The sequence below is a fragment of the Castanea sativa genome, chromosome 2 (assembly GCF_040712315.1).
Source record: "Castanea sativa cultivar Marrone di Chiusa Pesio chromosome 2, ASM4071231v1".
NCBI classification, from domain to species: Eukaryota; Viridiplantae; Streptophyta; class Magnoliopsida; order Fagales; family Fagaceae; genus Castanea; species Castanea sativa.
The window spans coordinates 38,371,789-38,398,373 of record NC_134014.1 but is presented as its reverse complement, the minus strand read 5'-3'; the positions used below and the strand labels follow the sequence as shown (position 1 = coordinate 38,398,373).

At 33.1% G+C, this 26,585-nt stretch overlaps 1 protein-coding gene, 1 long non-coding RNA gene and 1 pseudogene across 2 annotated transcripts in view; all 3 read left to right on the top strand.

Annotated features, from left to right (window-relative positions):
• The window catches only part of LOC142624430 (uncharacterized), a 47,793-nt gene that overhangs the window by 6,135 nt on the left and 15,073 nt on the right, over nt 1-26,585 (top strand). The window lies entirely within an intron of this gene.
• On the top strand, nt 8,772-12,038 carry LOC142626208 (heat shock 70 kDa protein, mitochondrial-like; annotated as a pseudogene).
• On the top strand, nt 14,131-16,165 carry LOC142623404 (uncharacterized). Its single transcript, XM_075796811.1, has 5 exons — nt 14,131-14,229; nt 14,325-14,473; nt 14,769-14,917; nt 15,070-15,393; nt 15,847-16,165. Exons 3-4 carry the CDS (start codon nt 14,787-14,789, stop codon nt 15,380-15,382), a joined length of 444 nt encoding a protein of 147 aa, XP_075652926.1. The 5' UTR covers nt 14,131-14,229; nt 14,325-14,473; nt 14,769-14,786; the 3' UTR covers nt 15,383-15,393; nt 15,847-16,165.

Here is a 26,585-nt window from a genome sequence, read left to right as displayed (position 1 = left end):
TATACATCATGTCATACATAATATCATACATAGCATCATACAATAGGATTTAAGGGCACAAATCCTAACAATCTCTCATTTGCCCTAAAGACTATTGTGCACTAATCTAACTCCCATTGCTTCCAAATGTGACTCGAAAGTCCTTTGAGGCAAGACTTTGGTAAAGGGATCTGCTAGATTATTTGCACTTTCAATCTTTGCTACCACAACATCTCCACGAGTAACAATGTCTCGAATGATGTGGTACTTCCTCTCAATGTGCTTTCCTTTCTTGTGATTTCTTGGATCTTTGGATTGTGCAACCGCTCCACTATTGTCGCAAAACAATGTGATGGGAACTTGTTCCATTCTCATAACACCAAGATCAGAAAGGAATTTCTTGAGCCAAACAGCTTCCTTTACTGCTTCACAAGCAGCAACGTACTCGGCTTCCATGGTGGAGTCCGCAATACAAGATTGCTTAACACTCCTCCAACTTATGGCTCCACCTCCCAAGGTGAAAACACATCCTGAAGTGGATTTTCTGAAATCTAGATTTGACTGAAAGTCTAAATCTGTATAGCCAATGGGAATTAAATCCTCACACCGGTAAACAAACATATAATCTCTCGTTCTCCTAAGATACTTGAGAATATGCTTTACAGCTTGCCAATGTTTTGGTCCTGGATTTGATTGATATCGGCTGACCATGCCAACTGAATAACAAATATCTGGTCTAGTACAAAGCATGGCATACATGAGACTTCCCACTGCAGAAGCATAAGGAACTTGTCTCATCATATTTTCTTCCTCTTGAGTCTTAGGCCTTTGGTCATCAGACAGAGGAACTCCATGTCTAAAAGGAAGCAATCATTTCTTGGAGTTTTGCATGCTAAACCGTTCTAGGACCTTATCTATATATCCAGCTTGTGATAAGCCTAACATCTTATTCTTGCGATCTCACCAAAGCTTGATCCCTAGAATAAAGTTAGCCTCACTCAAGTCCTTCATATCAAATTGGCTTGACAACCAAACTTTAACCGATGAAATTACCCCTACATGATTCCTAATGAGTATAATATCATCAACATAAAGCACTCTGAACATTACTACTTTGTCTCGATGTCTTTTGTACACACATGGTTCATCAAGATTTTGTTCAAAACCAAATGACTTGATTGCTTGATCAAATCTGATGTTCCATGACCTAGATGCTTGTTTAAGTCCATAAATGGACTTATTCAACTTGCATACCATATGCTCTTGGTTCTTTGCTATGAAACCTTCCGCTTGCAACATGTATATTTCTTCTTCAAGATTGCCATTAAGAAATGCAGTCTTGACATCCATTTGCCAAATCTCATAATCATAATGAGCAGCAATGGATAAGAGAATTTTGATAGATTTAAGCATGGCTACTAGCGAAAAAATTTCATCATAATCAATACCTTCTTTTTGTGTATACTCTTTCGCCACTAGTCTTGCTTTAAAGGTTTTAACCTTTCCATCTATCCCTCTTTTTCTCTTGTAAACCCATTTGCAACCAACAGGTTTAATGCCGTTAGGCGCCTTTACAAGATCCCATACATAATTGGAATACATAGAATCCAATTCAGATTTCATAGTTTGGACCCAATGATGTGCATCTATATCATTTATTGCTTCATCATAAGTGTAAGGATCCAATTCAGCCTCTTCTGAGATAGCCTCATAAGTTTCTCCCAAACCTATGAATCTTATAGGAGGCCGAATAATTCTCCCACTACGACGAGGCACCTGTGTATTAGACATCTCATGAGTAGTATCTTGTGGTGTATCTAATATAGTCACATCATCCCTAGTTTCATCGATTGGTTGTTCAAGTACAGGTTCATTCATTTCAGCCAAGACAACTCTACTTCTCGGAGTAAAATTATTCATATAGTTATTTTCCAAGAATTTGGCATTTGTGCTAACAAACACTTTATTATCCTTATGACCATAGAATAAACCTCCAACTGTCCCTTTTGGATACCCTACAAAAAATACCACTTCTATTTTAGACTGTAACTTGTCAGGCTTTCCTTTCAACACATGTGCTGGACAATCCCAAATGTGGAGATGTCTCATACTAGGCTTATGCCCATTCCACAACTCTATAGGTGTTTTAGGAATAGACTTCGAAGGTACTAAATTCAAAAGATACATTGCAGTATTTAAGGCATATCCCCAAAAAGAAATTGGTAGAGTCGAATAACTCAACATGGACCTAACCATATCTAAAAGAGTCCTATTCCTTCTTTCTGCTACACCATTTTGTTGTGGAGTTCCAGGTGCAGTCAACTGGAATATAATCTCATTTTCAGTCAAGTAATCCTTAAAATCACCAAGAAGGTATTCGCCACCTCGATCAGATCGAATGACCTTTATGTGTTTACCCAATTGATTCTCAACTTCAGCCCTAAACTCTTTGAACTTTTCAAAGGCTTCGGACTTCCGTTTCATTAGGTACACATAACCAAATTTAGAGTAATCATCAGTGAAAGTAATGAAATACTCATAGCCATCTCTTGCTTGGATTGACATAGGGCCAAATACATCTAAATGTACTAATTCTAGCAAATCTTGGGCTCTTCTACCCTTTGCATTAAAAGGTCGTTTGGTCATCTTACCTTCCAAACAAGATTCGCAAATTGGAAAACCATCAAAGTCCATGAGCTGTAAAAGTCCATCTTTGATTAGTCTTTGAATCCTACTTGAATCAATATGACCTAAACGCAAGTGCCATAAATATGCATCACTAGTAGAAGGAAACTTTCTCTTTAATGATTTCACATGAGAGTTACTATCTAATTCAGAATTGTATAATTCATGCTTATCAGGAGTTAAAATATAAAGACCATCTACAATATTGCCAAAACAAATAAACACTTTATCCTTCTTTATTACAACATTGTCTTTCAGGATAATACAATATCCATGTTTACCTAAGTAAGTTGCAGAAATTAAATTCCTACGAACATTAGGTACATACAAACAGTCTTCCAATATTAAAACTCTAGACTTAAAACACAAATTAAACACTTCAACAGCTTCAACCGGAATCTTGCTCCCATCAGCCAAAGTAAGAAATAGTTCTCCCTCATTCAACTTTCTGGTCTCTTGGAACCCCTGCAAAGAATTGCAGATATGATTAGTACAACCTGAATCCACACACCAGAAATCCGTTGGATTCTGTACCAAACATATTTCAAGAAGAAATAAACTTTTCATACCCTTATTCTTGGCAGTCTTGAATATTGGACAATTCCTCTTCCAATGTCCTTTCTCACCACAATGGAAACACTTTCTTTTGGTTTTCTTTCCTTTGTTGGCAACCCCTAAGGCAATTTGTTTACCATCTTTCTTAGTGAAGTCCTTCTTCTTCTTCTTCTTACCCTTGCCTTTCGACTTAGGTTGAGAAGTAGAAGCTTCACCCACATTGGCTTCAACACTAGAAGTACCAAGGATGCCTTCCGCTGCCACTAACTCATTCATTAATTCAGACAAAGAATAAATCTTTTTGTTCATATTATAATTGAGTCTGAATTCTTTGAATGATTCTGGTAGTGACTGGAGTATCATATCCACTTGGGATTCTCCATCAATGTCGGCACCTAAAACTTCTAATGTGTTCAGATTAGCAATCATCCTAAGACAATGCTTCCTCACTGAACTTCCTGCAGCCATTTTGGTATTAAAAATTTGCCTCATGGTTTCTTGCCTTGCAGAACGGCCTTGCTCACCAAACATCTCCTTCAGACTATGCATTATGTTCGAAGCAAGTTCTACATCTTGCATTTGATGCTGTAGAACATTTGAGATAGATACTAGGATATAGCACTTGGCCATCTCATTAGATTTTTGCCAACGATCATATCGCTGTTTTTCCTCAAGAGGAGTATCTAATGAAGTAAAGGTAGGACATGGTTGAGTAAGCACATATTTGTACCCTTCAGCAGTAAGAACAATGTCCAAATTTCTTTTCCAATCAACATAGTTGGATCTAGTCAGTTTGTTTTGGTTAAGAATAGAAACAAGTGAGCTAAATGATGCCATGATAAAATCTGAAAATAATAAACATGAATATAATAAGTAAACTAGACATTATCAATTTAGCATATAAGCATATAATATGGAACCTTAACAAAAATCATAAAATAATATATGCAACGACAACCTAATCTCATATTCAATATCCTTCAGCATAGAGTGAACATAAAATACTATGATTGATTGAGAACTATTCTCATTATTAGTGCTATCATGATAACTCTTATCAAACACTAATAATATGCCGTTTTACATTTAGCCTCTAAGTAATAATAGTAAGAACTCAGCCTAGAGGATACTATAATATTTAGTCTAGTGTATACCATTGTCTAGAATCATGTGTAATCATATTTCATCCCTTTAACAGGCTTATTTTGAAGTACCATGATAAAACATCCTCCGCATGGAATGCAAAGCTCGAAGTTAAAACAAGGTGTTTATCAAACCACTATAAACCAGAAAATTCAATCTTGTAGGACCATGAAATAAATACTCTCCGCATGGAATGCTAAGCTCGAGGCAAAGACAAAGTATATATTTCACACTACTATGAACCAACAATGGAGGCCATGAGATCCAACCCTTGTATCTCTCTCCCACTAGATATTTTAAAATAATGGTTTTTAAGGTCAAAAACCATAATAATGCTAGACACGTGAAAAAAATATAATCCTAATCTCATTAGGAATAAATTTCATTAAACTAGCATTAACATATATATATATATATGGATATATATATATATATGTATATATATATATATAACGTAATAAAAACCCTTATTACATATAAAAATTCATATTATATTATATATAATATAATATACAAATTAATATATGTAATATATAATTATTACTTTATATATATATATATATATATATATATATATATATATATATATATATGTACGTAACCTTCAGAGGCTTAGATTGCTTTATACGGATTCAATCTCTCAAAAACACAAGATAGCCAAGCATTAAAGTCAAGCCATGGAAGCCATGCAATTACATTAAATCCATGCCATGAAAACAATAGGCCAAGCGGTGCAAACAAAGAACAGTTATAAAACAATTGCTTCAACATATACTGAGCATGTTTCATTTGGTCTTGGTGTATCACAAAGATACCGTAGGCCACAAAACAATGCCTTTCAATCCGAAACTGTTTGATAACTAAAATCTCCATTGACAAAACTAAGAACACGGTACTCGATCAACAATAATATATATCCTTGTGAAGACACGGATATATATATATATATATATATATATATATATATATATATATACACACACACAAGTGATGCAATTCTCTTCATTATATCCAAATGATGCAAAAAATTGAAAGACAAAGATAACAGTTTTTTTAAATTCTAAAATTCAATCACACGCTATACAATCATGATATGAAAACCTGGCTCTGATACCAATTGAAGGAAAAATTTTGATTTTATATCTCATACGAAACACATAGCGGAAGCAACAAACAAGGATCTATTTCATTCATGATTGATAACGTGCACTATGTAAATTTCAGAATTTAAGAACAAAATGGCGTACCTTGGTGTGGAGAAATTCAAAACAAAGATTAGAAACACTTGGGAACACTTTTAATCTTCACTCCAATTCCACTTTACGCCCAAGATGTGTGGTCTCTCAATTAGTTTTCAAGAGAGAATGAAAGTGTGTCTCACACTCTCTCACACACCGTTTCTTATTTTCTCTTTCTTCTCATAAAAAATTATGTATATTTCTCCCTTTATAACTAACTAATTATCTAATTGGGCTGGCCTATTGGGTCTTTCCAATTGGGCTTTAGTGTGTGGCTTGAAGTGGGACCAAAAGGGACCAATAAGACACTAGCTCCAATGGGCCTTGGGCTTTTCCATCAACTCTTGACAAGTTCAAAGTTACCATTAATTATATTTAATACCATTATATAAATATAATTGCACTCTAGGCCTTATTAATAAATTATATCCCAAGACTTTATTATACATGCAACCCCTTCATAAAATATTCGTAGTAACACAAAGTCATAAATGTAGACTGTCACTTTGTAAATTACTACATCTTATCCTTGAGTACCCGGTTTAATCCTTTAAAGTTATTCATTATATATTTATGAAATCCAATTTCATAAATATATACTTGAGCAATTTCTTACTAAAGTGGTTAGGCCTAACTCTTTGAATAACTGAACCCATTAAACTTATCTCAAGGGAATATTTTATATCTCTATCAAGAGACTATGAATTCCATCTTGAGAATATATGTTCCATCAACACTAAATGTGGCTGCCCAACATACTGAGATTTTGACCGTCACTTTAGATCTTACTCCTGATATATCAAAGCAACCCATACCTCATGATCAGGTCCATTATTCTCTCAGGATTAAGAGTTCATGCAAATAGAAGTCGTGAGATTTATTATTCATTTGACAGTCATTAGGAGAATAATAAATCTCATAGCAGTCCTGTTCAATATGTCTTAACTCTTAAAACATATCAACATATCAACTAGAAGTCTCCACTTCCATGATCAAGACAAACCATCTTAGTTGATACGTTATAGTCTTCGCAGATGAAATGTCCAATTTCATCACCGACTACGAACTATAAATTTTGAGTTTACAAAGAACTTGTGATTTACATCTTTTGTGACTTTTCACATAAATCACATACAATGCATCTCATGGACTATATGATAATGTCCCATATTCATGTTACCATTATTTTAGATAATAATAAAATAACTTTATCAATCACAATATTAAGTCATACATCATGTCATACATAATGTCATACATAATATCATACATAGCATTATACAATAGGATTTAAGGGCACAAATCCTAACATATCATTCACATATTTCACCAAAATATGAGTTGGTATGTTGCCTTGAGGCTTTACATGGGAGACTTTTATTGATAGGAAATCTAGGAGCTTTAGAGCTACCCTAGCTAGAAGTTTGAGACAACCACAGGTGGTGTGTATTATCCCAAAAGAGTATCAACTAGTATCTTAGAATCACATTCAAAGACCAAATCTTTTAGACCAACATCCCAAGCAAAAGACACTCATACCTCCATGGCTTTCGCTTCAATCTCCAGGGGCCCAATGGTTGATGAAAACTTCTACTTGAAGTAGCCATAACTCTACCCTCATGATCTCAAATTACCACACCTACACTCGCTTGTCGATACTAAGCAAAAACCGCCCCATCCACATTCACCTGTTAGCTCAATATAATAATATATCCACTGGCAAGCAAGCACTAAAGGGTAATTTAAGAATAGCTTAAGCATTGATTGAAATAAAAATTTGCTTCACTAGCTTAGCCTGCCATTCGCATGTTAGAGGATCAATGAGAGCACTAACCTTTGCTTGTGTTGGTAGTGTATTTGGTTGAGATAAGACTTTGAAGGTGTTCGGTTCATTAAGCCACTTATCGGTCCAAATTCCAATTGATACCTAAATAGTTGTCAATATCGTATGATACACGATACGTATTGTATTTTTTGTAAAAAGTTACGTATCGTGAGGGTGTATCAGAAATGCTCATGAATTGTACGATATATTGTCCATATTGTGTAAAATCGTATGCATCGTACGATTCACAGATATATGCTTTAAATGAATCTTTTTAAAAAAATTTGTACTTTTATTTGAATTGAACAAGTTATTAGACTTGTTTTTAACACAAAATTACTAGGTTATTTAATTTAGCTTGATAAAATAACATGTCCATAAGTTTTTTTTTTCCCCTCTTTCTCCTACAAAATTTGGGAGACACATTTATACTTCACTTTCATATTTACAAATTTATTTTCTATACTATGAATAAATTATTAATTGAGAATATAATTGTTTTATTTTTTTCATTATTCTTATAAGTCTAAGAAATTAAAATGCGAAGAAGAAATATTTTTTAAAAAATTATTAAACTAAGAGAACAAGAAGTGATATTAAATATTGATGATGATGAAGACAATTTTAATGAATAGATAAGCTTGCAAAATGATAAACATGATGATAACATTGACTTGAGATGGAGTTGATTAGACAAGATGATGAATATGATAAAAGGAAATTATTATTATGGGTGATTTGTAATGTATTACCACTTTTTTTTTTTTTGAGAAACAAACACACACACATAAGGGAGAGAGAAAGAGAGAAATAAGTTTTAACACAAAGACACACTACTATTGAGTTTAATTAATTTGAATGTGCATGTCATAAACACATGCTAGTTTGATTTATTTAGTTAGCTTGTTAAATACTATTACATATGTGATTAATAAATTAGTTATTAGTTGAATATATTCAAAATTTCTAATGAATATACCTTTATATATGTGTTTATATATATATATATATAATTTTTTTTTAAATTATACGATTCACAATTTAACAACTAGTTTATTGCATAAAATAATTTTCGAATGATAATTGTGCTAAAATTACACTCATAAATTCAATAGCCCCAATTAAGGTTAAAAAAAAAAAAAATTTGTGGTCAGTATTCTCATCATTTTTATATGGTAATAACTTTTGCCTCACTCCTGTGTACTTGTGTTATTCGTGTTGCCCAAGAAAACTTTCATGCCTTGTCTTTAAAACCCTTTGCAAGTGCACCATACGTTTCTCTTTCTTTCTCATGCTCTAAAACCCGATTCTTCAACCCCACATCCTAGTCAACCATTTCTTCAGTTATGGCCACTTCTGTGCTTCTTCGGTCTCTAAGGCATCAGAAGCTTCGAACTTCTTCTTTAGCAGCTTGGAGATCCGTAAGTTCTATTCCTTTATTCTTTTTTCCCCCTTTTGTCTTTGTTACAGAATGGAAATCCTCTGTTTTTATTTTTTTTATTGGCTGGGAAAACGAAGAAAACTAAAAAGTACCTACCTTGAAATCTATTCGATGATAGATTGTAATCGGATTAGTCATTGTAGTTGATTTCTTGTTATTTTTTCTTGTTGTTGATGATTTTTTAATTTTGGAATCTGTTATTTATTTTCTTTTTTAGTTAACAGATGCATTCTTCATTGTTTCATTATTCAATTGAGTTATATTTTTTCTCAAATATGTGGAAGGTTTTACATATCCTAATGTTATTTTTATTAATCCATGTTTTGCGAAGTCTCATGCATGTGACTATTTTGATCATAAAAATCTTCTTGCGCCTTGTTACTCCCACAGTTCATAGGTGGCAGTGCCAAGACATCATTTGCTACCTCTCCTTTTGTTAACAAATGGGCATCCTTGGCAAGACCCTTTAGGTATATCTCTTCTTTCTGCAGTTTATTGTATGTTCCCAATGCAAGCCTCTTTGATGATTTTATTTATTTTTATTTTATTTTAAACCATACACAGTTCTAGGCCCATTGGCAGCGATGTTGTTGGTATTGACTTGGGTGCCACCAATTCATGTGTTTCAGTTATGGAGGGAAAGGTTTGTTCATCCTCATTTTAACTTTTTTGATTATGTAAAAAAAATTAATTTCCTTCCTTATTGTTAATTTTCCATGATAATTTTCTTTGGCTATTTCACTGATATTTTCTGCAGAATCCCAAAGTTATTGAGAATCTCGAACCACACCGTCAGTGGTTGCCTTTGACAAGAAAGGGGAGCTGATTGTGGGAACCCCAGCCAAACGTCAGGGTGTGACCAACCCATCTAACACATTTTCTGGTACCAAACGTCTCATAGGGAGATGATTTGATGACCCTCAAATACAAAAAGAAATGAAGATGGCGCCTTATAAGATTGTTAGAGGCCCTGCTGGAGATGCTTGGCTTGAAGCCAATGGAAAGCAGTACTCTCCAGAACAGAATGGGGCATTTGTTCTTACCAAGATGAAAGAAACTGCTGAGGCATACGTTGGTAAAACAGTTTCTAAAGCTGTGATCACTGTTCCAGCTTATTTTAATGATGCACAGAGGCAAGCAACAAAGGATGCTGGAAGAATTGCTGGTCTAGATGTCCAAAGAATCATTAATGAACCAACTGCTGCTGCACTGTCTTATGGGCTAAACAGCGAAGAAGGCCTTGTAGCTGTTTTGATCTTGGAGGTGGAACTTTTGATGTTTCAATCCTGGAAATATCAAATGGTGTCTTCGAGGTATGCATCACTCAATTTTTGCTGTGTTGTTTCTTCATCGTAAATGAGTCAGCTAATAGTCTTTTTAACAGGTCAAAGCTACAAATGGAGATACTTTTTTGGGAGGGGATGACTTTGACAATGCACTTCTAGAATTCTTGGTGAATGAGTTTAAGAGAACTGACGAGATTGATCTTTCAAAGGACAAGATGGCACTGCAGAGGCTTCGGGAAGCAGCTGAAAAGGCTAAGATAGAACTCTCATCTACAAGTCAGACTGATATCAACCTTCCATTTATAACTGCCGATGCTTCTGGTGCTAAACATTTTAATATCACACTGACCAGATCAAAGTTTGAGACTTTGGTGGATCACTTGATTGAGAGGACCAAAAATCCATGCAACAACTGTGTAAAGGATGCTGGGATATCAGTCAAGGATGTGAATGAAGTTCTTCTTGTGGGAGGGATGACCCGTGTTCCCAAGGTACAAGAGATAGTTACACAAATCTTTGGGAAGCCCCCAAGCAAAGGAGTAAATCCTGATGAGGCAGTTGCTATGGGAGCTGCAATTCAAGGTGGTATCCTTCGTGGAGATGTTAAGGAGTTGCTTCTGTTGGATGTGACTCCTTTATCACTTGGCATTGAAACTCTTGGAGGCATCTTTACGAGGTTGATCAACAGGAACACAACCATCCCTACCAAGAAGTCACAGGTCAGTTTATCTACTAAAATGCAAATTCCAGAAAACTAGGATCAGGGTGAGAACTGAGAAGTAGTAGACTTAAATTAAAAAGTTAATACTATAACATAATTATTTGCCCTGTCTGCTTGATGAGAAGACTATATATATACTCATATATGTTGTAAAATCAGTAGATAGACAGTTGTATTTAGAAAGCATAGATTAACCCAACCTTTGGCAGGGCATGCCAATGCCATTTTTAGGAGACTGGATTCTAAGAAAAGGAGGTTATCTTATCAACGTTTTGCTTTTAATTCTTATTTTCTTTAAGTGTTTGTTTTTGCTAGTGTACTTGAACACTGTGTTGCACCTAGCTGTAAGAATATAAGGTTTAAATTTTGATTTTCATGCATTTGTGTCTCAGGTCTTCTCTACTGCTGCAGACAATCAAACTCAGGTAGGAATCAAAGTTCTCCAAGGTGAGCGTGAAATGGCAGCTGACAACAAGCTTTTGGGTGAGTTTGAGCTAGTTGGTCTTCCTCCTGCACCTAGAGGCATGCCACAAATTGAGGTGATGTTCAATATTGATGCAAATGGAATTGTTACGGTTTCTGCTAAGGATAAGTCAACAGGTAAAGAACAGCAGATTACAATCTGATCCTCTGGAGGGCTCTCTGAGGTTGAGATTGAAAAGATGGTCAGGGAGGCTGAGATGCATGCTCAAAGAGATCAGGATAGAAAAACTTTGATTGATATTAAAAATAGCGCTGACACAACCATATACAGCATCGAAAAAAGCTTGGGTGAGTACAGGGACAAGATTCCTACTGAGGTTGCATCAGAAATAGAGGCTGCCGTTGTGGATCTGAGGAAAGCAATGTCCAATGAAAATATCGATGAGATCAAGGTGAAGGTTGATGCTGCAAATAAAGCTGTTACAAAGATTGGAGAGCACATGTCTAAAGGCTCAGGAAGATCGTCCTCAGGAGGATATCAGGGTGACGAGCAGCCCCCAGAAGAAGAATATGAAGAGGTCAACAAATAGAAGTTCTTAAATCAGATCACATGATATAAGATAATACAATTATTTTTTTCATGAGTTTCCAAAATCTTTTTTCAGTGGTTCTGTAGTTAATTTAGTGTGGACTTTACATGAGAATTTATTGAGAAGATTGTCATTTGTGAATGCAATCTTAAATTGGCCCCGCATTAAAATTGAATCCATTAGAATCAATTTTGAATTTATTTTTGCTGCATCTTGAAGTGGCTTCTGCAATTATTTTCACAAATACAATAGAAAGTACTCATGCTATCTTGGCGAAACTGGACTAATGGTAACATAGGTTCAGAAGATCTTATACTGTAGTGCCTAAATTTGGCTTGGGATCTGCTGTTGCTTTGTTACTGGACCCTGCTTCTTATATTGTTGACAGAATGTTTCATTGGGTCTAATGCATTGGTTTGGTTGCAACAATTATGTTTTGGCGATAATGTTATTAGTGAAGGTTACTAGAATCTTTTTGTATCTCCTAATCTGCATGCTACATTGTTAGATTTAGTGGCCATTTGGCATCTGAAGTAGTGCTTTAAGCCATGGAGTTAAAGAGTGTTATATCAATTTAGTAACCAAATTGATCAAAAATTTAAATGTTCAGGGTATAAACATGATAATTGAAACTTCGGAGACTAAACTGTACCAAGCCAAACCAAAGGAAATATTACAAAATGAGCATGGACATTTTGGCCGCTTCACAGTTTTATCAGTGTAGTAAATTATTTTTTGAGGTACAACTATTTCAAACAACTCCATTTTCAAAAAGCTGAAAAATAAGCTATACTAAACAAACCCTGATAGTGTTGGAAACCGTACATTTTTGAAAATTATGTGGAAATCAAGGCAATATATTATACTGGAAATTTGTTATGTTGAACTTACACTGTTTGTGTGCATGTCTGGTTTGTCCTTTTAGTGCAGTCAATGTTCCAATGTTTTGCAAAAGTAAATTCTAGAGACACACCCAACTCTACACCTAAATCCGCAACATGTTTATGTATCGCCTTGTGAATTCTAATTGGTGTACCTAATTTTTTTTATCATCAAGTACCCACACTGGTCCTATGTAAGTACTAAAATTTAACACCTAAGCAAGTTGTGAAATTAATTGTGGATTTGGGTGTGGTTGTAGGCACCTTGATTAGAAAATGAGCATGGACATTTTGACTTATGCAATTCATGGGAAAATTTAATATAATTATTTTATAAAAATATAATGTAAAATTTGTAGGTTAAATACTACATGTGTTACTTAAAAGTATTTTCTATTTTTATAAGTTTTATGTAATAGAATATATAATGAACTTTGCATTCAACAACAATACATAGTTATATATATATATATATATATATATATATATATATATATATATATATATATATATATATTTATTTATTTATATATGAAAAACATAATTTAATAAAAAAGATTTAAATCACATAATTATACTATTGTTTATATAAATGGAAAAAATCAATTATTGTTTTTGTTTTGTTTTTAGAATTGTTATTTAAATTAATCATACTCACAACTTTTTTAATAAACCTAGAAATTGATCACTGTTCCAATTTGAGTAGAGGATAGACCTTAACAGAAAATTGAAGAGAAATGGCAGGAAGTGATTGAGTGTAGAAGTTTCTCGTATAAAATCATTGACTCTAGAGATATAGTAATATGGAGAAGACAAAATTGTTTCAAGCACCAACAAAAATGGAATTGTGATGTTGGGGTCTTGGGTTGAAACAAGCGATATTTTAGTAGGCAAATTAATGCCTCAGGTGGCAAAAGAATTGTCGTTTGTTTCGGCACGTGTCAACCTTCCGCTCATGATTCAACCACTTGAATCCCATTTCTAATATATATATTACTTTTAAACTATTTCTATCTATATATTACTTTTATACTGTTTCTATTTCACTTCACTTTTCAGATTTGAACTTTATATAAATAAATTAGAAAGAACTAAAGGATATGAAGAGCTAGAGAAAAGGAATTTTAATTTAAATAGCACTCTAATTGTTTTGTTTCGAATACTATTATTATTAAAAATAAAAATTCTAATTAAAAAAGAAAAGAAAAATCTAAGCGACTCTCACATTTTAGCGCCAAGCCTAGTTGTTTTGTTTCGAATACTATTATTATTAAAAATAAAATTTCTAATTGAAAAAAAAAAGAAAAAGAAAAAGAAAAATCTAACCGACTCTCACATTTTAGCGCCAAGACAAAAGATTTAAATTTGAAAAATTGAGGACAACCTCAGAACCACTTCGGGGCATCTCAGGCAAGCTCCTCTCTCTGTCTCAGGTTCTCTCTCGGTCTTAGCTCAGTCTCAGGTTGTCTCTCACTTTCATGTTCTCTCTCTCTCTCTCTCTCTCTCTCAGATTCTCTCTTGAATTTTCTTTCTGACTTGTATTAATCATTTTGATAGCTTTGCAATTTTACGAATCACAGAAGAATTCGTCTCAGTCTCAGGTTCTCTCTCTCAGATTCTCTCTTGAATTTTCTTTCTGACTTGTATTAATCGTTTTTATAGCTTTGCAATTTTACCTATTACAGAAGAATTCGTCTCAGTCTCAGGTTCTCCCTCACTCTTCCTCTCAGATTCTCTCTTAAATTTTCTTTTTGACTTGTATTAATATTTTGATATCATTTCAATTTTACCTGAATAATTCTGTATAAATTGAGAACTCTTAAATATTCTTTTTGACTTGTATTAATCAGTTTGATAGCATTTCAATTGTGATAGAATAACTCTGTTTAAATTGAGAACTCTTAAATTTTGATTTCAGTTTTAACAAATAATAATTCTGTTTAAATTGATTACTCTTATAAATTGTCTTTTTGACTTGTATTGATCATTTTATTTTGATAGCATTTCAATTTCTACTAGATGTCTGCTACTGCTCGGTTGTCCGCTCGATTGGCGTGGAGGGAAACCAGAGGAAATGGCTCAGTTGTTGGTGGAGGCCTCCGGAAAAGTACTCCTCCAATTAGCAACATTCCAAAATTCGGTCTCATTAGGTAATTTCTTTCTATTTCTATTTCTTCTTGCTGGTTTTTGTCATGAAGCTCCATTTCCTTTGGTCAGAGAGCTCGAGGAGAGAGGGGGAAGATTCTAATTCCAATTTGACAAGTATTTTAATTTAATTATTTTTGTTGTTGTTTCTATATAGGCCTGCTGCTGGTCTTTTCTTTCAAGCTGCTCGTTTTTTCTTTCAAGCTGCTCGTTTTGCATTGTGGTTCTCCAAATATAAGGGTTACTTTCAGGGTGGAGCCAAGATTTTTGTTCTTGGACTTTCTACCTACTGCTTTTCCCAAATTTCCAAGCTGGGAAGTCTGGAGCAGAAAGTTGAACAGATTGATCGTAACGTGGACATTGTTCATGGGGGAATCAACATTATCATTGCTGATTTGGCAGAGATAAAGGGAAGGATGGATGCTGTCATTGCGACCAGGGCAACCATTGCAGCAAATCCATGGCTGTAATTGGTCGTCAGGTACAAAGGCTTGGTCATTTCTTGGCTGTATGCAATAAGCAACTAGTGTCATGCATAAATTCCAAATATAGCTTATTTTCATGAATAGTTTCACCTTAATGGGATTGCCTAGGAAATTATTATTATTATTATTATTTTTTTTTTGTGTAATTCCCCCTAAAGAAATTTAGGAATAAGGTTAGGGCTTTATCTTGGAAAGCTTCTGTTTGTTGGGTATGAGTATAATAGGGTTAAGCATATTGCTCATACTGTAACCCATTAACCCCACTTAAACTTTGATTTAATATGCAATAGTTTTTTTGTTGGGATTTAAATGAAGCATGACTATTGATTTATTTTTTCCTTCTTATCAGTCCTTTAAACATATTCTTTTGATGATACTTTCAGAAATCTTTGTATTTTATTATTCACATGTCAAACAAATTTATTTGGTGTCTCTCTTTTGGGATCCAGGACCTGATGGGCTTTTTGAGGTGAAGCACGAGCACCACTAAGGCATTGAGTCCATGGCTACCAAGTGTTGCACATTCTTTCCATCCTGTCAGATTCTATTGTACTACCTTTGGATGTTGATGATCAGAATTTCTTTTTCGCATTATGGATTCTGAACTAATACTTGCAAGTGGCAAATTCTTTTTTGCATTATGGATTCTGGACTAAGGCATTGAGTCCATAGCTACCAAGTTGTTTTGTGTTGTCTTTTTCCCATACTTTCAGCTAAATAAAATTGATGATAGTCTGGATGATTCACTTTCCAGCTGATTGATTTCAATGATTGCAATTATTATCATTTAGTGTGGAATGTGAGTGAATTGACAAGAGGACCACAGGACTGGCCAGGGGAGTTTGGTCTGGAACAGGACTAATGAAAATTCTGAAAGCAAGACAACTAGGAATGAAGCAAATAATTTTGGTATAAGGATTTGGGAGAATTGTGCATTAAGGAAAATCAAGTGGCTTGTCAATTGGAGGCTCTGAAACATGAAATCAATAATACATTTGAAAAGACACAGGCCTTTTTTTTTTTTTTTTTTTAACAGTTCATGATAGAAGTTTGACTAAAGCCAAACAACCGGCTGCTTTAGCTTTGAATGTGTACATATTCTGGACTCTTATCAGTAGATGCTTCTTTTTCCTATTGATGTTATGAAAAAAGATAAGAGTTCAGGATTCCTGATGTATATTCTTTTTCCTACTGTGGTCATAATTTCTCATTGGAGGTGCCGGCAGTTATACTTTTTTTGGCTTTGCAGTCGCATTAATTTTTCTTTCCTTAGTAACTCTGCTCATAGTTTTAGCAACTGTCATTCATCTCTCTCTGTCTATTATCATTTCAAACTTTCTCTTACTATATTACTCTCATCTTATTGGTCCTTTTTTTTCTCTTTGTTAGTAGAAAGATATTGTAATATTTCATGTATTTGAGTGTGTGTGTGTGTTTTTTTTTTAATATTGATATATTCAAATTATTTTTTTAGTAAATTTTATATAACTTAAGTTTCTTAATGACTATCCTAAAAAAATTCCTAAAGTAGCCACTATTCTGTATGCTATTGCTATGTATATATACTATAGATTATTGCAACTTCCATGCATCAGTACGTATTATCAGTAAAGCTTTTTGATTAGGATTTATCAGTAAAGCTTTTATGTTTAGGATTGTGCTTTAGCCTTTCATCTTCAAATGGAAAGAACGATTTCGTTTGTTCAAACTTAAAATCATAAAAGGTGAAAATTGCTACAATCTATATTACTAGCTAGGTAAACTAAGTGATTATGGTTTTAACCAACATAAGGCCATTCAAAAAAAAAAATAGCCGTTTTTTTCCTTGATTTTCTTAGGCCAGTAATATTTGCGTTCCATAATAAATAAATAAGCCAAAATTATTTTATTTTAAAAAATTTTAAATAAATAGCTAGAAAGATTTTGTGTTGGTTTGAGCTGGGGCGGTTGGAGATTTTGACCGCTACCATATATCAGAGGTCTTGTCCAGAAACTTGATGTAGTTAATCATATTTTTGGTGGACCGGTCCTGCTCTCTCAAAGTCAATTTTAGGTTTGGAGGGGTTGTCAGTGTTCATTGATTGTGCCAATTGCAGTATGCCGCATGCTTCATTGGCCTTTTCATGTTGCAACTGAGTTCCACCATGATAGAGCAAGTGAAGATTTGAGCAAAAAGAAGAGCAGTGACTTGGCACAAATATGGACCGGGCTGAGGTTGACCCAATCTACTAAAGTCTGGCCTAACCCATAATAATAATAATAATTAAAAAAAAAAAAAAACCGCAGCCCCCAAACTTAATAGAATAAATAGTTGATGTTCAGCACCGCCCACTCCAAAAAATAACACTAACAGTAGGGTTGCATCGTGTTTCAGATTCTTCTTGTACGATCGATCTCTCTAAAATTACACAATGGAGGATTCTACGGAGGATTTTACTTTTACTGAGCAATTATTGGTGGATTGTTTCTGTATAGGTACAAATTTATGCTAATTGATTAGGGTTTTGTTTTGTTTTTTTTTTTTTTTTTTTGTCATGTAGTAATTGGATTTTGCTTTTTCTTCTTCCCCTAACCCAAACACTAATTCCGCTACTCTATTTTTTTTTTTTGTAGTTTATTGTCTGGTAATTTGGAATGTGTTTGCCCATTCAGGAGACATAGTGAGCTCGTGGCAAGTTCTGCTTTTGGTTTTACTTTTTAATTTAATTTAAATTAATTGTTGACTTTTACTGAGTTGATACTAATTTGATCGTGTTGCATCTTGGTCTATAGGTTTGAAAGACGAGCAAAAAAATCCAAGTATGTCTGTTTTTCGTTTTTACTATGCTTTCAAATAATTCAAAGAAATCTCATCATGTGCTTGCATGTTCTAATTATTTATATACTCATGGTCCTATTTTGAGTTTACGTTGGAGTTTAGTTGGTGCATAATATAGACCTTTCAGTTGAATTTATAACTTACCAGTGGAGAGTAGTTATGGGTTTAGGGTTTGGAGAACTTGTGTATCCAAGGTTTAGGGTTGCTTAAAAAGGATTATGGGATTGTAAAAAAAAGAAAGAAAAAAGCAGAAAACATAGGTTTTTAATGTATTTAAGAGCTTGTATGAACTCTACTTAGAGAAGGAGAAAAAACTCTTTCTTGTACTGGTAGTATTTGGTTTCTTACTAGTATAGTACTAGTCCAAATCAAGGAAGTCAATACCGTACCGGAGGCTGTACCGATTTGGCCACCGGTACAATATATTTCGGATACCGGTCAATACCGGTGTACCGTTTCGGATTTACCGCTATTTTATATATATATACACACACACACACACACCAAAAATTTTAGAACCATGTTTATAAACATATAATATTTCACTTATATTATAGTAAATATAAAAGTTTATTATAAAACATTACCTCAATTTAGAACAAATTATTCATAGTTTTAGACTTTAGTATCAAATAAAAGAAAAAAAAAAACACAATATGAAAAATAGAAAGCTTAGTTGTTCATTGCATACTAAGAAAACAAATAATACTAAGAAGTTAATATAAATAAGTTACCATTATGCCTTTACAAAAATTCAAAAATTACAAAACTAAAAAAAAAAAAAAAGTTTTTTTCTGTACCGGCCGGTACGCCCGGTACCGGCTGGTATTGCCCGAAATTGGCCGGTATACCTGGTACGCGGCCGGTACGGCCGGTATTTTTTTCGGTACAATATAGAAGTGTACCGGTACCAGTGCACTGGCCGGTACGGTATGTACCGGCCGGTACGGCCGGTGCCGGTACCGGTACGGTATCGGCCACACTAGTCCAAATACTAAATAAGTCCTATTAATACAATAAAACCCTTGGAATTTGCATTTTTTTTTTATGCCTATTGGGTTGTTAATATATTGTATGACTTTTATTATAAAGATTTTGCATTGACATGATGTTCCTTTTTGGCATCTTGGTATTTATTCAGAATAAATTTGATTAAATTTTGTTGTTTCAATTATTATTTTCATTCTAATGATTTTTTTTTTTAACAGGTTAGCTAGAATCCATCACATAATTCGCAAGAAAGGATGGACAGCAAAATTTATGACTTTGGGAGAGTTGGCTGAGGATCTTAAGTAAGTCTTACAATTTTAACAAATTCGTATGCATAATAGTAACTTTAGAATTTGTTCACAAGAATCTTTAAACTTGATCCGATTAAACCAAACATAATATACTTGTTCGACTGTAGAATTTTTCCTTTTAAGGTAAAATCAAATGCCTTTTAATTTGGTCTATTGTTTCATGAAGTTTTTAGGATCTGTGAAGATGCAAACTTTTGGACTAGAATGTGATATCTGTGACAATTTTCTTTTTAATTTTTTGCAAGAAAAAAAAAATCTTAATGACTTCCCAATTTACTTATGGGCCTAGGTCTTATGGAGATACGTGGAGCGAACTGGCTGAATCTGAATGAAACTTCAATGTGAAGACAGATTGACATGAATTCAAAATATTCTTGCTTCACAGTTATTAAATATACTAGTTCCTCGCGTGATGTGCTACTCGTATGTTGAATCTTTAGTTGCATTTATGTTATGTTTCATGTATAATACTTATTATGGTTAATATTTTCGGAATGAACTTCAATTATATTAAATATTATAATTAATTTTATGAATTAATTGCTTGATTTTTTTTTGGTGGTAATTTAGTAGTTGGAGGTTGGGGGATTTGAATTTTGCATATCATTGTTGAAAACACTTGGGAGTGTAAATTGAGTTACAAGGCTTATGAAAAATGCATGATTAATTGCATTAAATTTAATTGTTGTTGAACAAGATAAAATTACTTATTCTTAATTGATCAATCCAATTGCAATCATGTGTTGAATTTATGCCAAAATATTGTTCTTGTCTCCAAAGTTTACATGAATTTTTCATTTTTTACATAAATTCTAAAAATTTAATGAATTTATTTTTTTTATATTTTTAATAATTTAAAGATGAAAACGAACTTCTGAAATTGATGTTGTTTATGGATGAAAAAATTGTTTTTTTTTTTTTTAAGTTTAGAGATCTAGAACAAAATTCATGCAAATTTTAGGGTTGAAAACAATATTTTGGCATTAAATTTAACCATGCTTTACACCTAAAGAATAGTATTTAAGTTTGGTCTATTATATTTGATATGTTTTTACGTACTTTGTGTCCTTAATGACAAGAATTTCCTACACACAATTCCTGCAGCAGTTGCTACAAACAGGGAAAAAAGAGACACATATGCAAGGGTCATGTGCATTGCACATGACCCATTTTAAGAGTTAACTTCTCTCTCATGTTCAGAAGGCAGTCATGGCACCCACACAAGCCACCCTCTCTCTTTCTCCTTAATCCTCCTCCTCCTCCTTTGTTTTCCTCAAGAACTCCAGACTGGCAAAGAGAATCAACCTGTCATAAATGTGATCCTCCAAAACAATGTAACCCCTCAAAGCCAAACAACAGAAAATCAAATTGTCATTACCTCACAATCAAATAATCTGCAAAACAAAAAACTACTTTCCCTACATTTCCCCACAAAATCCCTAAAAAAAGGGACTGCATTCCTTATGAATGAATCATTGCAACCCCTCAATACCAAACAATACTGCAAAATAAATCTTTTATCTTCACCAAAATTTCTATGAATCCAGTCAACAAGAAAAACAAGCTTTCAAAATCTAATTACCTCAAAACAAAACAACAAAATTTAATTTTCTTCATTCTCTCACAAACTAAACAAAACAAAATCCGTAAAAAAGCACTGGTCTCTTCCCATTTCCTCAAAACCCAAACAAAACCAAGCAACAATACCATAATTAAAAATTTTCAAACACTACTCATGCAAAATAAAACTCTCTCAAAAACCATGTAACAACAAAAAATCAACCTGTCATAAACGTGATTCTTTTGTCGGTGTGGGGGTCCTAAGAAAAACAAAGGGGGAAAAGGAGGATGAGAGAGAAGGAGAGTGTAGAGAGAGGTGGGTCTGGAGGGAAAGAGAGAGGGTGGCTTGTGTCGGAGAAATTATAAGGCCCTCGTGGTGGGCCACGTCACTTGTCCACTATTCCACTAAAAGACTCCCACTTGTTTAAAATTGCTGAGTAAGAAAATTTTTTAAAACAAAAACTAATTATTGACTCAGCAATTTTAAACAAATGAGAGTTTTTTAGTAGAATGAGAGAAAAGTGATGTGATCCACCATGAGAACTATATAATTTCTCCTTGTGTGGGTGCTGTTTGAACATGAGAGAGAGAGAAGTTAACTCTTAAACTAGGTCATGTGCATTGCACATGACCCTTGCATATCTCTCTCTCTCTCTCTCTCTCTCTCTCTCTCTTTAACACCTGTCCCTATTTGCAGTAATTATTGTAGGCTTGTGTGCAAAAAATCCCTGTCCTTGTTTTAATATGTTGTCAAAATACTCAACTTTGTTGCCATAGAAACTCAATTTGTGTAGTATTTCAAATTTCTCATTTAGATACCTTAAAAAAATAATCTTTGAAAATTACTTATATAAATAATTATTGCATCACTTTTAAATAATTAATGAGATGGGTTCAAGATGTATCTACATTTTTTGTTTTTTAAGAGATGGTTTCAAATTATGGCATCCACTTATGATATTGCCTTTTATTATTAGATTTGGACACCAATTAGGTTTTTCGGTGTAAGTGGGGATTGAACCCTTAATCTCATATTTTAAACTATTGATTTATATGAAATTGAATTGTGAAAAAATAATAATGTCATTGGATCAACATTCTCTAAGCTCTAGTCTCTATCTTCATCTCTCTCTATCTTAGACAAAAGAACAATGTTACCACCTTGGGAGTTTCAAATCAAATTCTCAGCTATCTTGTGCTCCCAAACCTCACTGCAATCATTATGTTTTTGGAGTCTCAAAGTTTAGTGTTTGGTTTGGCTTTTTTCAAAAACTATGACTTGCATACGAGAGAAGACTAAGGTAGCATTTAATACGGAGGAATCCGCATTACTCCTAACATTCAGATTATTAGGAATGTGATGCCTTACAATCTAGATGCCTAAAATGTAACTATTCCTATGTTTGGTTTAATTGGAAATCAAATAAGATTCCTAGAAATGTGATATTATAATGTTTGATTAATTCCTAAGAATGTTAAGTGAATTATTTATTTTTCTCATACTATCCTTAAATTTGTAAATCCAATATCAAGTTTTTTATTATTATTGTCCTCCAAATAAATAATGACAAACAAAATGTAAACCATAAATTATGACAAATTCATTAAAGCTATAGTCTAACATTTCAAAATGACAAATACAATATAAAAATAACTATTTAAAATTATTATTCTTTAAGGAAATCTTGTTAATAAAAATAAATAATTTAGTTTACTTTATCATCTAATGTATCCCAAATAGGGGATATAAAAAGGAGAAAAATTAATTCTTAACCATAATTTTTGAAAGAGCTTAATCCATAACAAAACAATTTGACAACGTTTAGGTCTATAAGATATTGATGATTTGTTTTATGTTTTATCTCCATTGTTTAAATGATAAAGAAAAATTGTTAAAATTGTCAATTTATAAAAAGTACAACATCATTTAAGCTTGGGAATCTAGATACCCACCTATTTTAAAGGGAATCCACATTCCTACAAAAAAGGGGTTGAGGGAAAATCCAAATAACTCTGGTATCTGATTTCCTAGTGTGATTTGCAAGCAAATATGAGAATCTTTAAACATTTTTGAGAATCCTAAAACATTACCTCATATCAAACGTCACATAAGAGTTTATGTGGTTCAAATTTTGGAGCTCAATGGCAGTTTCGTCAACTTCGGTCCCAAAGGTTGAGCCCATCATGAATGTCGTGGGAGTATTTAGTAATTTAGACTTTGTGTTACAGTTGTGCCTAGTGCATAAGAAAACACAAGTTTTGAGTCTTTTGACAGTCAGATGAGCCTGACATTTGATGTCAACCCCTTTAAAAGTAACACTACAACTAGCCGAGTGAATTGCATTTTTTTTTTTTTTACAAAGTTTAGTTACAAAATTAATTGTAGTCTAAGGCTACAACCTTACTCAATATCTTTTTGTAGAAGGTAAATGTTGATAATTCCACCATTGGATTATATCTTCTTCTTATATCCTTTATGCTTGCAAAACTTCTAGAAAATTAAAAATCAATAGCTATGCTATTAATAAATTATTTTAATTGTTAGTTTTTGTAGTTTAAAATTATGCATAAAATATAAGTTTATAGATCATATAGTAAATTATAACTGATTGACATAAAATCCAACATGTATATTAAGAGTGTAGAGAACATGCAATTCAACGATTAGATTTTCGAAATATGTAGTAATGTTTATTTTATTGAGTAAAGTTGTAGTCTTAGGTTATAACTAATTTTATAGCTAAACTTTGTCATTTTTTTTTTATTTTTTATTTGCTTGAAGGACTAGCCTGTATATGGATAGTCCAGCGAAACGTGGTATTAACATTGAGGGGAAAATTTTTTCGTATCAAAGCTCAAGATAATTACACCAAATTGTTTCACCTTTAAAAATTAATACCATGATACTTGTTTATTCGAATTATGACCTCTTGTTACTTATTTTCGACATAGTTTGCTATGACTTATTTGCATCCTCAAACTATTTGAATAGTGTTTCCATTAAAATTTTTGCAATCAATTTTTTTTTTGGCAATCCCGTAGTTTGCAGTAGTTTATTTGCATAGTTTTTATTAAAAGATATGGTTTCTAATACTTCTTTTACTAAATTGTGACAAAAACAAAAAACAAAAAACTTAAAGCTAGTTTATTTATTAAAAAAAAATAAACGTAAGTATATTTGTAAAAATGCTAAAACAAAAAGTAACAAGCAAAAAGCTTTTAAGTGACGTTATATTAAATATTAGATAAAATAAATAACCCACTTATAATACAAAAAACAATTTAATTTATAATAATAACCCACTTATAATAGAAAACAACAGTTTAAATTTTTTGATTTGTGAAGTGCCTAAAAATTTGAACATTAATGAAGAAATCATAAGTTTTTCTATTTATCAAGGGAACACAGATTATAACAGAACACATAATTCATCACAACTAACATTATAACATATTTTGGGTATCTGATAGCTCCGTTAGTAGAGTCATTTATTATCGAATAAGAAATCTGAGATTATTTTTGTCTTTGAGTATAAAAAGAATATATTAAGAATGAAAACCATAGGTTGAAATTTATATATAAATTATAACACATTTCAAACATATACATGCTTTTAAAAAGCGTAAGATCACAACTCCAAAAATTGGGTCCTTTTTTTTTTTTTTTTTATAAAAAGGGAAATTTGATTAAAAGAACTTAAGTATTGCAAATTTAGGGTACATATCACCCCAAGCATTAGTCAACAACTGTTACCAAATATAATGAGGACTGGAATACAATACAAAAGATTCACTACAAATGTATAAAAATACCTACTACATCCAAGGAATGTTGAACACCTTTAGAGGTACTATCAATGGGCATTGACTAATTGTATTTTAATTTGTTCATGCTCTTTGAAGTTTTTTTTTTTTTTGTTGAGAAAATCATGCTCTTTGAAGTTAGCAGAATAAGAGCATTCACATCAAGAATGCTAAAAATGCTAAAAAGCTAATTTTACAACCAATGCACAAAAATACCTACTACATCAAAAAGCTCTCAAATGCTAAAAATTTTGACACTTAGCTACATTGAGCTGCCATCTATAATAGCTCATTGTAGCTTAATGTTAAAACCAAAAAATATTTTTTTAATCCCTCAGCCTCTGAACCTCTCCCTCTTTCTCTCTTTCTCATGTTGCCCCTTTTCCACATCTTTTCTATTGGCTCTTCTTCAGCCCATCCCTTCCCTTCTTCCACGCCTAAGACTGAACCCAAGCTTGAAACTCTTTGACCAGCGGGGGCATCGGTGTGGGCATTAGTGTTGAGGTGAGATCGGCGTGGGCCATTGGCATGGAGTGTGGAATGGTGGTGGTTGTTTGGGCTTCATGGGTTTGGGTTGTGTGAAATTCATGGGTTTGGATTTCGTAGATCTGGATATGGTGGGTTGGTTTTTGTTGGTTGTGGTTTGGGTGGGTTCGTCGTCATCGATGATGGTTATGATTGTTGTGGCTATGGCTATGGTGGTTGGTGGTTGTGGTGGCAGTGGGTGTGGATTTGAGCTTGTGATTTGATTTTAGGTATGTGATTGGTTTTGAGATTGTGATTTGGTTTTGGGTTTGTTTTTGTTTGTAATTTTGGTGGTTGGGGGTTGAAGTTATGGGTGGTGGCGGCTATGGCAGTGGGTGTCGGTGGTGGTGGCTGGTGGCAGTGGATTGGGTTTCATGTGGGTTGGATATTTTTTGTTTTGGAGAAGAGAGATATACCTACGGAAAAAAGAGAGGAAGAAAGAGAGAGGAATAGATGAGATTGAAAATAATAAATAAGTAATTAATAATATTTTAATGAAGTGTTAAAAAATATAAACCTTTGATGTTGGGTATATTATAAATTGAGGTGTTAAAATAAATAAAGTAGTGTTTTGAGTTGCTAAATGCTATATTTTTTAGCATTCTTGATGTGAATGCTCTAAAAGAATGGAATTCTTCATAAATATTTGTCCAAAAGAGTTTGGCCACTCCAAAAAAGTTGTCCAAGCAACAATGATAAAAATTCTTTATAAGAATAAAATCATTCAACGATACATTCTTCATGTAAGAATAAGATCGCCAAAGTAGCAATGATAAAAATTCTTTATAAGAATAAAATCATTAAACAATACATTCTTCAAGTTAGAATAAAATCGTCCTATCAATAATGATAAAAAATTCTTTATGAGAATGAAATCATTCGACGATACATTCTTCATGTAAGAATAAAATCATCCAAGCCACAATGATAAACATTCTTCATACAAGAACTCAATGACACATTCTTCATGCAAGAATAAAATTGTTCTAATCAATGGTGATAAAAATCCTCACACGAGAATAAAATCATTTGACAACATATCTTTCATGAAAACCATTCAAAACATCTTCGTACAAGGATAAGGCAATACAAAGAAAAATGTTTTTTAAAATGTCAAAAGCAAAAGGTAAATTTAGTGTTCAAACAAACCAGAACAATGTAGAATGATCTTTGGACGTGG

Excerpts from the sequence above, each read along its gene's own strand:
- LOC142623404 (XM_075796811.1), top strand. The coding sequence starts at position 14,787 with ATGTCTGCTACTGCTCGGTTGTCCGCTCGATTGGCGTGGAGGGAAACC. Across the intron at positions 14,918-15,069 it reads CCAAAATTCGGTCTCATTAG|GCCTGCTGCTGGTCTTTTCT; the intron begins GTAATTTCTTTC and ends GTTTCTATATAG.